This window comes from Trichogramma pretiosum, unplaced genomic scaffold (assembly GCF_000599845.2).
Source record: "Trichogramma pretiosum strain Unisexual culture from Peru unplaced genomic scaffold, Tpre_2.0 scaffold23, whole genome shotgun sequence".
NCBI lineage: Eukaryota > Metazoa > Arthropoda > Insecta > Hymenoptera > Trichogrammatidae > Trichogramma > Trichogramma pretiosum.
Genome location: NW_019641629.1, coordinates 1,427,159 through 1,439,213, shown reverse-complemented (window position 1 = coordinate 1,439,213; position 12,055 = coordinate 1,427,159). Strand labels below are relative to the sequence as shown.

At 38.7% G+C, this 12,055-nt stretch overlaps 1 protein-coding gene across 1 annotated transcript; it reads right to left on the bottom strand.

The window, feature by feature from the left end:
* Positions 1-8,319: 8,319 nt before the first annotated feature.
* LOC106654735 (zinc finger protein OZF-like) lies at positions 8,320-10,313 on the bottom strand. Its single transcript, XM_014374736.2, has 3 exons — positions 10,233-10,313; positions 10,054-10,165; positions 8,320-9,983 (listed from the first exon to the last, which is right to left on the bottom strand). Exons 1-3 carry the CDS (start codon positions 10,265-10,267, stop codon positions 8,661-8,663), a joined length of 1,470 nt encoding a protein of 489 aa, XP_014230222.1. The 5' UTR covers positions 10,268-10,313; the 3' UTR covers positions 8,320-8,660.
* Positions 10,314-12,055: the final 1,742 nt, after the last annotated feature.

Below are 12,055 nucleotides of genomic sequence, written 5' to 3'. Positions count from 1 at the left end.
ATACAGCTCAGGAAAACAATACTCCCACGGTCGACAGCGGCCTCGTAACAGCGGGGGGTCGCTCTCTCTCTCTCTCTCTCGCAGCTAACGCGAAAAAAAGCCGAGCCACACTCACACACACACATATGCAACTAGTATATATAGCGTACCATAGAGCCGCTCTGCCTAGGGAATATTTACAAAAAATGCCCGGGCGCGCGCGGAAAGTCAAAGAATCGTGTTGCGTTGATACGCGACGACGACCTAGACAAATTGTAATATATTGGGCTGTTGTCTGAATTATTATACGAGCGGGCCGCTTTCGTATATAATAGACACTCGGGACTCGTGCGAGGAGTACACCGGTGTTTAATTTGAAAAAAAAAATCGGCAGAGTATCTGTTTATATTTATGTATAGAGGGAAGAATTGGAAGAGATGTCTTTGGACATTTATACATTATGCGGCACGAGTGCACATGCATACATATATAAAGAATTGCGGGGGGAAGCTCGCGCGCGCGCGCGAAACTGCTACCGCTGCGATCTTGATCATATATATACACTCGCGCGCGCGACCGACCACGAGTTGCTACACACACACACACACACACAAGCTTACGTAGATTATAATTCCTAGGGATTATACGAGGATGGGGTAATAACTTTGCGAATCACTTGGCTCGGATCGGCCGAGCAGTAGACCCCGCGCATATATGGCCAAAGTCAGCGCTGAGGAGGTTTTGTCACGTTCGCGCTTTTTTTTTTTTTTTTTTATTGCTGCACGGCACATGCATTCGTGTACCTGTATACGTGTGTGTGTGTGTATGATATTTTCTCTCTGTCTCTCTGTCGCGTGCCTCGACTCGGCTTATAATCGATGCGCATCGGCAGATGTATATTTCGCAAATTTATAAAAGTTGTATGCATCCGTCGAGGGATGTATGCATCGGTATTAATGTACTCCGATGCCTGTGCAAGAGCCTCATGTGAATGTTCCGCGTGTGCCGTTACGCGCGCGCGTAAACCTTAATCACAAATGAGTATTTATATGCTGGGAAAAAATTTCAAGTCGATATTAACTCCATGTCGATGGATGGCATATTTTGTTGGTCGTTTTTTCTATACTTCTAGACTTAAGAAAATAATAGGTGAGTGAGGCAATTGTCATTGTTATTTTTTTAAATTTAGGCTATTGATTTACTTAGACTTGAATTTTCACTTCTAACAGCTGTTCTATGCTTATTGAACTCATGAGCTTTTTGATTCTATCGGTAGATGGAGTATCATAAAATCGCAAGTGGCAAAACAAATTTCTCATTACTATAATTACTACAGACACCAGACACCTACATATTTTTTATAAAAATGTTGTATGTAAGGATAAGAAATATTCCAAGTTTCACAAATAGGCTTTGATATCGGTCAAATTACGAATATAGCATCGCCAACTCGCGCAGTAGTATTGACACTTATGAGTCCGGCTCTCATCTGCGAGAAAATGCCCATAAAAATTAGCAATATTTTAATTAAATTGGTAAATGGTCATTTAAAAATGTTAAGTTAATGAAAAAAATTGTGAGAAAGAGAAAAAAATTTATTTGCCAAGATTTTGTCGAATAGAATTACTGATATTAAATTTCTTCGTCGTATGTTTCGTTCACAAGTCCAAGTAACTCAAATCTTTGGACATGAACAGTCATCGACAGAAAAAGTGATCTAATTCAACCTTATTTAAGTTTGATTTTTGTAATTTTACTTGAACATATTTTTACTCCTTTTTTTGGAAATTTCAACTTACTTATCAATTGATACTTGGCACTTATCTCGTAATTACACTGAAGCGAACATAGAAATCCTCATCGTATTATGGCTAGTTTATGACGAATTACAAAGTTTCTTGACATAAAAGACCCACTATATGTTAAAAATCTTTAATCTCGGTTGCAGTCGATGGCACTCGATTACAATTATTGTAAAGAACGTAGAGAAGAATTAGAATTTTTTAGACATTTTTCTAACGCTTAACGCATAACGCTTTAGTAAGCGTACCGTTGCTACTTTTACTTCGTTATTAAATATGTATTTATTTAATATTCGAATGCAGCTATAGAAAAATGGAGCACTTATTTTTTCAAACCCGTGTTTTAACTTATACAAAAATTGTGCTTTTCCACTTACAGATTTAAAGATAAAAGTACCCTCCATCTAGTGGCAGTGACTTAAAGTTGTTAATTATGGTAGTGTTAAAACTGTGCCTGACTCAAATATTTATTTTTACTTTGCCATGTGTATATATTTACAAATTAAGGTACTCGCTATTTGGTGTTAGAGACTTAAAGTGATATTTTTAAACCAATTTTCTTATTATTTCAAGGTCATTTAAAATACACAAATTTGTAGCGTGTATCTTATTATTTCAGCATAAGTCAAAACCGTACAAAAATGTTAGGCGAATACTTTTCATCGACTACTGAAAAAAAAGCGTAAATTAAACTATGAATCATTTTAATTTATAAAAAAAAAAAATTACAAAGTAACTCGCTGTTAAAAAATCCTCTCACATCTTCTCCGTGCCGCGTGCTATATACAACACGCCGATGTGTAAATTCCAAGTCCCTTAATCCTAATGATCCATGTCAAGCTGATTACCCTGCTTGTTTACATTTTGTGATTTTCGGCTCGCGAGGCAGATTCTCCGGGTAAATCGTTTATGTGTTCATTTTTGCGTTTCTCTCTTTTTTATTCAACGACGCAACACACGTGTACGCGCTCGGCTCGAGTGTTACATTTCGTTCGATTCCGTGCGTGGTTAAAGGGGAGGACGTGGTTTCTCTCTCTCTCTTCTTTTTTTCGTTGATCAGTTATCTCACGATGGTATTTTCAAGCTCTGCTCGTGAGTGTGTACACGCGCGCGCGTGCTTATCGTTTCGAGGCTGCATTCTTCGTTCGGTTTTAAAAAGCGGCCGAAAGGGAGAAAGAGGAAAAAAATGCGCGTGCATACTAGTGCTCGATCGCTTAATCTTCGGTTATTATTCAATTAAAAGTTACCGCTGGCAGCATTTTTGATGCAATTAATTATCTAGTGTCCAATGGAATTATTTTTTTGATAATATTTAACAATACTATTCGAGTGAAATTGAAAATCTATCTATTTTGGCGTTGGTACGATAAAATATGCAGTTTTCCGATGTACTCCACGACTGCTGAAATCAACCGTACACACGAATCCGACGGTAGACCTCGGCACGTACGTGCACGCACATAGCTCACGAGTTAACGAGGTTCAAGCTTACAGCTGAAATAGCAGCGTGCGAATAATGCACTTTCGCGTATACATATATTCATACGCAGGACTCACGAGGCACGCGAGGGGAAAAGTTCGTTCCGATTCTTCTTTTGTTTCGTTTTCTTCGTTCTGTAATTGCGTATGAATAGGCGATTCACCTGCGCGCGCGTGTGTGAATTATGCAATGAAAACGTCTTGGAAATTTCATCCGCGCGTCCCAGCTGTAGAAGCGCTGAACGTTAATAATGGCCTGATGACCGAAAAACGACAATTTGAAATATTTTAAAGTGTGCGATTATTTATTACCTTATTTTTGGTGGTTTTTACGATTTTAAGGTCGAGTGCATTTAAAGCGACTTAGAGATGAAAAATTAATCTCTTTCAAAAAATTTAAATCAGTTTTCATCGCTTTCAGTTATCATCGCTAGATGGCGAGTACCTTTACTCGTAAATCTGCAAGTGTCAAAGGAAACATAATTGTATAAGTAAAGCAAGGGTTTTGAACGAAGTAATTCGTCAGTGGAAGTACGGATAAAGCATTTAGAAAAACATCGTGATCGATAGGTTCTTAATATTTTTTGTTCAATCGATACATTCGTTAATTCTATCAACGAGATAAAATTCAGCTCATCAGCTGATCATCGATCGAAGCCCCGCGCGACACAGCCCACCATCAACGAATCATTTTTTTCGCGTTCGAGTACAATTTTTTTTTCCCCCGCGCGCCACACTCGAATTCCTCGCGATTCCCAACAGAAGGCAATTAACGTTATCTCTCAACTAGCTCATACAAGCGTTATTACATATTACATACTTTGTATATCGTGTCTCGGTAATATACCCGAGGTACTTAACGAAAATTATACACACACCGAATCTCGAGGCATATATTATACGAGGCACGATAAAAAGCTCGACTCTCGACGAAATTTGCCAAACGCGACGCGAGCGCTCGCCGATGCCCAAAATTAATTGATAACAATCGCGGCCGGCGACGACGACGACGACGCGACCTCTCAAAAAAACTTTTATTAACATCGAGGCGTACGTACACGCCTGCGTTAACTCTCGTACTTGCGAATCGACATATACCTCTACCTCTGCACTGCGCTTTGCACGTGCACCAGATTATCATACCTCGCTCTTTCTCTCTTGCTCTTTATCTTTCTTTATTTTTCCCTCTTTACGAGGTGAAGTATAGATATATGTGTATCCCTTACGTACATTAAACTGATGTAATATAAGAGGTATAAAAAAGATGGAAAATCACTATCCAATATCCACATCAGACATAGCATTGCATGTGCATATAGACACACACACGTACATACACGATGCATCTCTACTCGGTACAGAGAGAGAGAGAATATTTTTTTTTTTGCTTTTTGGAATCGACAATGCGCTCGCGCGATCGAGCTGCCATGGCTGAGCACTCGGGCTGCAGCTATATGGGCTGGCTAACGAATAGCCTTTCATATTATATTTTATCATCGAACTGAAATAAAAGAGAGAGAGAGAGAGAAAGAGAGATAGATAGATAGATGAAAAGAGAGGTCGAGGTTTTATTATTTCGTTTCGAAGCTCGCGCGCTGCTGTTGTCTATCTCTCTCTCTTTCTCTCTCTCTGCCTCTCGGCTGTTCTCTCTTCGTTATACGTATATACCGATCCCCCGGCACGACCAATGAGGAAAAAGTAGCCTCGTTTGGTTCGCCCAAACGCATCCAAGCCAATGGTCGGGGATCTCTCGCGGACTTATTCATGCGCCTCCCACCTGCAGCAGCAGCAATTCCCTCCTCGTTTTCTCTCTGTCTCTCTCTCTCTTTCTCTCTGTATATACTGCGGCTCTGCTGTGGTGGAGCTGCAATCCATCCGCTGCTGCTGCTATGTGTGTGCACTTATAGGTAAAGACCCTTCTCCTTTCTCTCTCTCTCTCTCTCTCTCTCTCCTGTATTGCACTTTGCGCGCATCCTCTGTATATGGGCCTTTGTTTCTCTTTTCCTGCGAGCGCGCGGCGAATGAACCGAGAGAGAGAGAGACGCGTTTTTCCAAAACGACGCGCAATTATATACGTACTTGAAAACATGTCGCAATTACAGCCGAGAGTTTTTCTAAAAGTAATTTTCGTTTTTATTAGGCTTAGAAATGTTTCCTATATCTACGCTTGTTTACTTTTTTACGACCTTTTCGCATCCACTGTTGCATTTCCGAATTCCTTTGCTCGAGAACCATAAATGTTTTACAATCGTGCAGAAAAAAAAGTCAATTACTCGAGAGAGAGATCGATAAATTAGCGACCGGTATAAATAATATTATTACAATGTGTAAATTAGTGAAAAAAAGAAAGAAAAGAGAAACAAACTGGCAAGCCATCAAACAAGTTATACTGGCAACCACATCCTGGATATAAAGTATATACACCTCATTAGAAGCTCGAGCCACTTCATCGCGATGAAATGCTCTACTACTGCTGCTACTGCACACGGAGAGTAACGTCAGTGAATTGCCAAGCATTGCTCACCGCCTTGACTAATTAGGTCGATACCTTTGAACGTAAATTTTGCTAAGCTCGGAAAGAGAGAGAGAGAGAGAGAGAGAGAGAGATGCTGACTCGAACGAATATACATTTTTATAAATATATATCTGTCAGAAAAATCCTCTTATATCCCATTCGTTAAGCGCGTTTCACGATCTCTGACTTTTATGTTACGAGTTTACGCGCGTATTTGAAGTGCAATAAATTTTTTACACCGCTCGCCGTATTAACAAGTGGGTATGCACGCGCATATCATTTACATGGGTAATTATCTTACGGTGTAGACGTCCGCGATGATTTGTTAATTAATGCACGTGTACGTACGTGCGATTGAATAATTTGAGATTGATCGAAGCACTCAAAAATTCAACGGCGGATCGAGTGACACCGCGATACATTTATCAACGAAACGATACGATAAATCATTTTCCAAGTATTTTCTTATGGACTTTAGTCGACTCGCGAAAAATATCGATTTTTAATTTTAAGCTAGTTCCAAAGATATTTTTTATAAAACTAATAAGGCAAATTATTAAACTTTCTCGACGTTAAACTCTGAAATAATTTCGTACATGTTTGAGAAAATATAATTACCTCATGGCACACACACACACACGGGTCCAGGTCATGCGTAGAATTTATAGTACGTACGCCATAAAGCAAGTACACACGGCGCCTCGCGTGCTAACTGCTGTCACGTGCGTGTGTGCGTGTCCGTGTGTTTTATTCGAAATTAGAAACAAAGAGTTTCTGAAAGGGAACAGTGTTAACCTGGAAAAAAAGGCAGAAAAGCAGCCACGGAGTCTCGGTTGATATATCAGACTCACGTACGTATCTCCTGAGAATTTGCTGCGCGACGACGAGTTGTCTCGAAAAATCTCTCATATTGTGATTTATAATATGCTATATACAGCAGCAGCAGCAGACATCGAAAAGAAATGCAATAACTCGAGTTGCAATGATAATCAATCGTTTTTATTCATTTATTTTTTTTCATGTAGAAATTTATGTGAAACTAGGTAAAAATAAGTGCGGACATCGGCAATGATTTATCATCGTATTCGATGCATTTTTTTTGTATCTCGATCGCGCGCGGATTTGTGTAAATTATATGCTCGCCGGTAAACATCGGAAAAGGATCGATCAAACACATATATACGCGCGCACGCGAAATTACATTTGTATCGTGTCATTGCTCCGTGTTACACTTCCTCTCGATGAACGATACGAAACAAGACAAAAAAAAAACAGGCAAAGAAAAAAAAACAAACGAGGTGCGCGTTTCATTAATTACGAGATAATCACTCGGGCGTTAGCCCCCGTCGGTGCTTCATTATACCAGCCCAATCAATCGTACATCCTCCCGTTCGAATCCATGTGCGCGAAGACATCTTCCTCTCTAGTTCTCTCTCTCACTTGTATTTGATCTCGAATCTGCACTTGCCGATTCCTCTTAGTCTACCCGATTTTTTTTTATCTCTGCTTTATTTTACCCTTTTTTTCGGCCGCTTTTACGAACCACGAAGCAATTATTTCTTGCGCGTTTTCTCGCGCCTCCCGTACTTCTTCTTCTTCTTCTTTTCCTTCTCTCCCATCGGTTTCTCCGTTCTCTCTCATTCTCTCTTTCGTATGTATATCCTTATTAACAAAGAGGGAGCACGAGTATGTAACAGGCGAGCCTATCTCCGTGCTTTTATTTGCTTGAACTCTATTCTTCGTAAGGGTTGATCGTATGTTTTGCGAATTCAAATACTGGTAAAAATACTTGTACAAAAATAATCATGGCGCAATAATTTTTCAATACAATAATCATGGACATGCCCGTTCATTTTTTCTCATATCTTGTTCTTTTATTTGTTATCAGGGAATTTTGAAGAGCGCTCAGAGAGGTGCCGAGACGTGGGAGATGAAGTCGCGGAAGCCCTTTCCCGAGACTGTTGAGAGCGATACAAGAAGGACTGTCAGAGCATCGTGCCTTTTTCGATATCAATAGTGTAATAATGTGTTAAGTCCAACGTCCATCCGATCCATCACAAGGAGCTTAGATTTAATGGTTAAACTTTACAACTTTTTCTGTGTGCAACACATTTCTACTTTGTGCCACCTGCCAGCGACACTTCTCACTACTACCAGTACCAGTACCTATCCGAGCGCAAAAACTTGTGTCATTTGATCACTTAAGCTCAAGTACCAGTGCATCAGGCATCTGGTATTTTCATCTTGTGTTTTTTTTCTTTGTTATCATTTATTTAGGCCACGGGGAACGAAAAAACTCCATCATTAAATGATAAAGAGCTTGACTTTATTATTGATAACATTTACCACCTTGTTACGATTTTTAAATAAAAAAGTAAATCTAAAATATTGAGTTAGCTGTCTATGGACAGCCATCAGAAGTAGAAAAATCTTGAAAAATTTTAGAAGAAGAGCATAAAAAGTCATGGAAAATAAAGTCTTGAAAAAAATTTGATAAAAATTAAAATTGAAGCAAGTCACATAAATTTAAGAAATACAAAATTATTACAATATTCAATTATTTATTCAAATAGACGATGTACCGAGCATGATTTACTGGGTCTAGTGACGATGCATACTTTTTTGATTGCTCCTAATGGCCCACTCTCGAGTCCTATATTTTACATAAAATACTCGCAGCAGAGTACAATACAGAAAAACATACTATAATATGATATAAAATATTAGTTGATCTTACGGTGAACAGAATTGAATATATCAAATGTATCCATTCATTAAATTATAATTGTGTAAGTTAACCATTAAGCGAGTTAACCGTTTACATGCTTTAAAATTTTAACTTCGCACAAAATATCTTTGCACCTTTCTTTTGAGATTGCTACCTCTTAAAAATGTCTTCCCACGTGCTTCTCACGCGTAGGTGTGACACAAACATGTTTGGCATTAATATGCCATTTAAGATGAACTTTTTGCGAGAATTTCTTACCGCACGTGTCACATTTGTAAGGTTTTTGACCATTATGTACCGAGTCGATGTGAGTTTTCAAATTCCATTTTTTGGAAAATGTCTTTCCGCAAAAATCGCACGGGTAGATGATATCCTTGTGTATCGAATAGATATGATGTTTCAAATTAGATCTATGGGAAAATGCCTTACCGCAAAAATCGCATGGGTAGGTGATGCCATTATGCGTGGAATCAATATGATTTTTCAGAACATCCTTTCGCGCGAATTTCTTGCCACACACGTCACATTCATAACTTTTCGTTCTATTATGCACTGAAGCGATGTGGATTTGGAGACTACCCTTGCAAGAGAACATCTTTCCGCAAATATCACATGTGGGAGCTTTACCATTATGTATCGCTTCAACATGTTTTTTGAGAGAATATTTAAGTGAGAATGACTTTTCACATAAGTCACAACTGTGGGTGATTTTATGATGCACCGTGTCGATGTGATTTTTAAGATTACTCTGATGTCTGAATGACTTTCCACATGTATCACAAGAATGGGTAATTTTACCATTATGCACTGAGTTGATGTGGGTGCGAAGACAACTCGTTTGAGAGAACGTCTTTCCGCAGATATGGCATATGGGAGTTTTACCATTATGTATCGCTTCAATATGTTTTTTCAGATAAATTTTACATGAGAATGACTTTCCACATGTATCACAGGCATGAGTGATTTTTTGGTGCACCGAGTCGATGTGTTTTTTAAGAGTGCTCTTAAGTCCGAATGACTTTCCACATAAGTTACAACTGTGGGTGACTTTAAGATGCGCCGAGTCGATATGGTCTTTGAGACTTTTTCGTTGTCTGCATGCCTTTCCACATGTATCGCAATGATAAGCGGTTTTACCATTCGGCATGTCAACAATGTGTTTTTTGAGTTTATGTTTATAATCCCTATTTTTTACAACTGTTTTTCTTTTCATTGTCGCAAAGATTTCACAGTATGAGTTCATACTCAATTCATTTGTGTCGTCCACGAACGATTCTTTTTTTACTGCATCCAAAGCTTCTAATTTAATGTTTTGAGTTTGATATTCGTTACAATTTTCAATAGCTGCCGAGTGATCTTCAGAACAATTTTCAATTTTCATAACTGCTAATAAATCCAAGCTCGGCTTCATGTCTTTACATTCCAACTCGATCGCCAAGTCGCTAAGTTCACTTTCATGATTTTCGTCAGATTTTTGAATCTGAATAAAATATAATTTATGTGAAATTTTTCATGAATAAATGAGCTATGATGTTATCATAATTACTTACTTGATTTTCTTGCGGATTTCTTAGGAATTGAAAATTGTTGACATTGGGTGTCTTGTCAATTTCAATGTAATCATTTTCACCGAGCCACACGTCGATTGGTTCTTCTTTAACTCTGAAATAATTTTTATTAATTCTAGTTCATTAATTTCGAGATGGAGTAATTTACGTGAAAAAATTACCTAACGATACTATTGAATACTACACTTGATTCCATTTTCTTCACATAGAAATTCGCTTGCGATTGATGTTTCTGGACTGACTCTACCCATGAAACTAACTTAAACTCAATTTGATATTATTTACAAACCTCAAATCGAAAGTTAGAACACGTACGAAATAAAGACATAATATAATTGACAGAATTACTCATGTTACAAACAAGAAACATCTCTTAATTTAATATCAAACACATTCATAATAAGTATAATTCGAAAACTGAAACTCAAAAAACTAAAGCTCATAAATGTTTATTCATATATCAGTTGTTGAAAAATCTTGAAAAATTTAGAAGAAGAGCATAAAAAGTCATGGAAAATAAAGTCTTGAAAAAAATTTGATAAAAATTAAAATTGAAGCAAGTCACAATTTAATTTAAAAAACAATCATTCAAAATCGAAAAAAGTTGAATAAAGTTCACAAAAGAAAATTCAACAAAAGAAAAGGATTCTAAAGTTTCACTAATTATGGTTGTTAAATTCTCTAGAATCCATTGCATATGAATTAGCTGAACTACTGAACTGATGGAATTTCTTACCAGAGTACCTATACAGTATTTAAAGATTAACTATCCTTAATATCGTTAAAAGCAATATTTGGTTTCACAGAAATTCATTCACACGTTGATTTAAAAAACATCTTAGCAATAAATATCCACGCAGTTCTTTTTTCACATTTATAAAAAAAACACACACACAAAAATCTTAAAATAATAATTCTCCGTAAAAGTGCAACAAGATAAAAGCCAAGTTAAATGCATTTGAAGCCTCTCTCGTCAACTCTCCCTGTATGCGTATGTGTGCGTGTGTATAGCGGCAGCTAATGCATATAGGATCGGGCCAATATGCGTGTCAAGTTGCACGTGACACTGATTCGCGAGAGAGAGAGAGAGAGAGCAGAGAGTCGCAGTGGCTCTTTTGGCTTGGGGTGGTCCACGTCAAGCGTATCTTTTAGCCGAGGCAACTCATGCGGAATCTTTAACGAGCCGCGCGACGAGCCGAACACAGAGAGAGAAAGAGTCTCGGAGAGTAGATTCTCGCATCGCGATGGATGGATGGATGGATGAAAGGCCCTGGACGGCTAGTCGTCGTCTTCGTCGATCAGCCTGGGAAAGTATCGGCGCGCGTGTATGTGTACAAGCAGCATAAAAAGACGCTGTTTATGTATTTTAAGAAACTAAGGAAAACGAGCTGTATGCTCTTTTCGGCACGCGCGCGCGCCGCCACTTGTCAATTATACGCGCGTGTGTCGAGCGACTCTCGATGCGTTTCCAACGATAATTATATTTAAACGTAAACGTATAAAATTTCCACGCGCACAGCTTTGATCTATTAAAATATTATATTTTCGCGGACGCGCGCGTCCGCGGATCTGACACGCGTTATGCGCGGCAGAATTTCTCACGCGCGCGCAAAAAAATGCATAAACGCAGCCTCTCAGCTTTACGCGCGTATGTGTATAAAAAAGAAATTTGTCTCGGGGAAAAAAGAAGTACACGAGCTCTCGCGCTCCTTAAAAGTTATGTTTTCTCTCATATGCAACAGCAGCAGCAGCAGCAGCAGCTATATATACATACATACACTGCACACAAGCTCGGAAACCAGAAACCACCGCCGCATCTCTCGCTCCTCCGTACACACACACATGCGAGAGAGCTTTTGATCAAGATACGACTGTTGGCCGCGCGCGCGTGCGACGTGTTACGAGTGTGTAGGCGCGCGCGAGGACTCTGACTCTCTCACATACACACGCACACACACAATCGGATCACCGAAATCTAGGAAAC

Bases quoted from the DNA above. Each gene is read 5' to 3' on its own strand.
- LOC106654735 (XM_014374736.2), bottom strand. From the start codon at position 10,267: ATGGAATCAAGTGTAGTATTCAATAGTATCGTTAG. The intron at 10,166-10,232 runs GTAATTTTTTCA...AAATTATTTCAG, and splicing joins GTATTCAATAGTATCGTTAG to AGTTAAAGAAGAACCAATCG. The intron at 9,984-10,053 runs GTAAGTAATTAT...TATTTTATTCAG, and splicing joins GAAATCCGCAAGAAAATCAA to ATTCAAAAATCTGACGAAAA.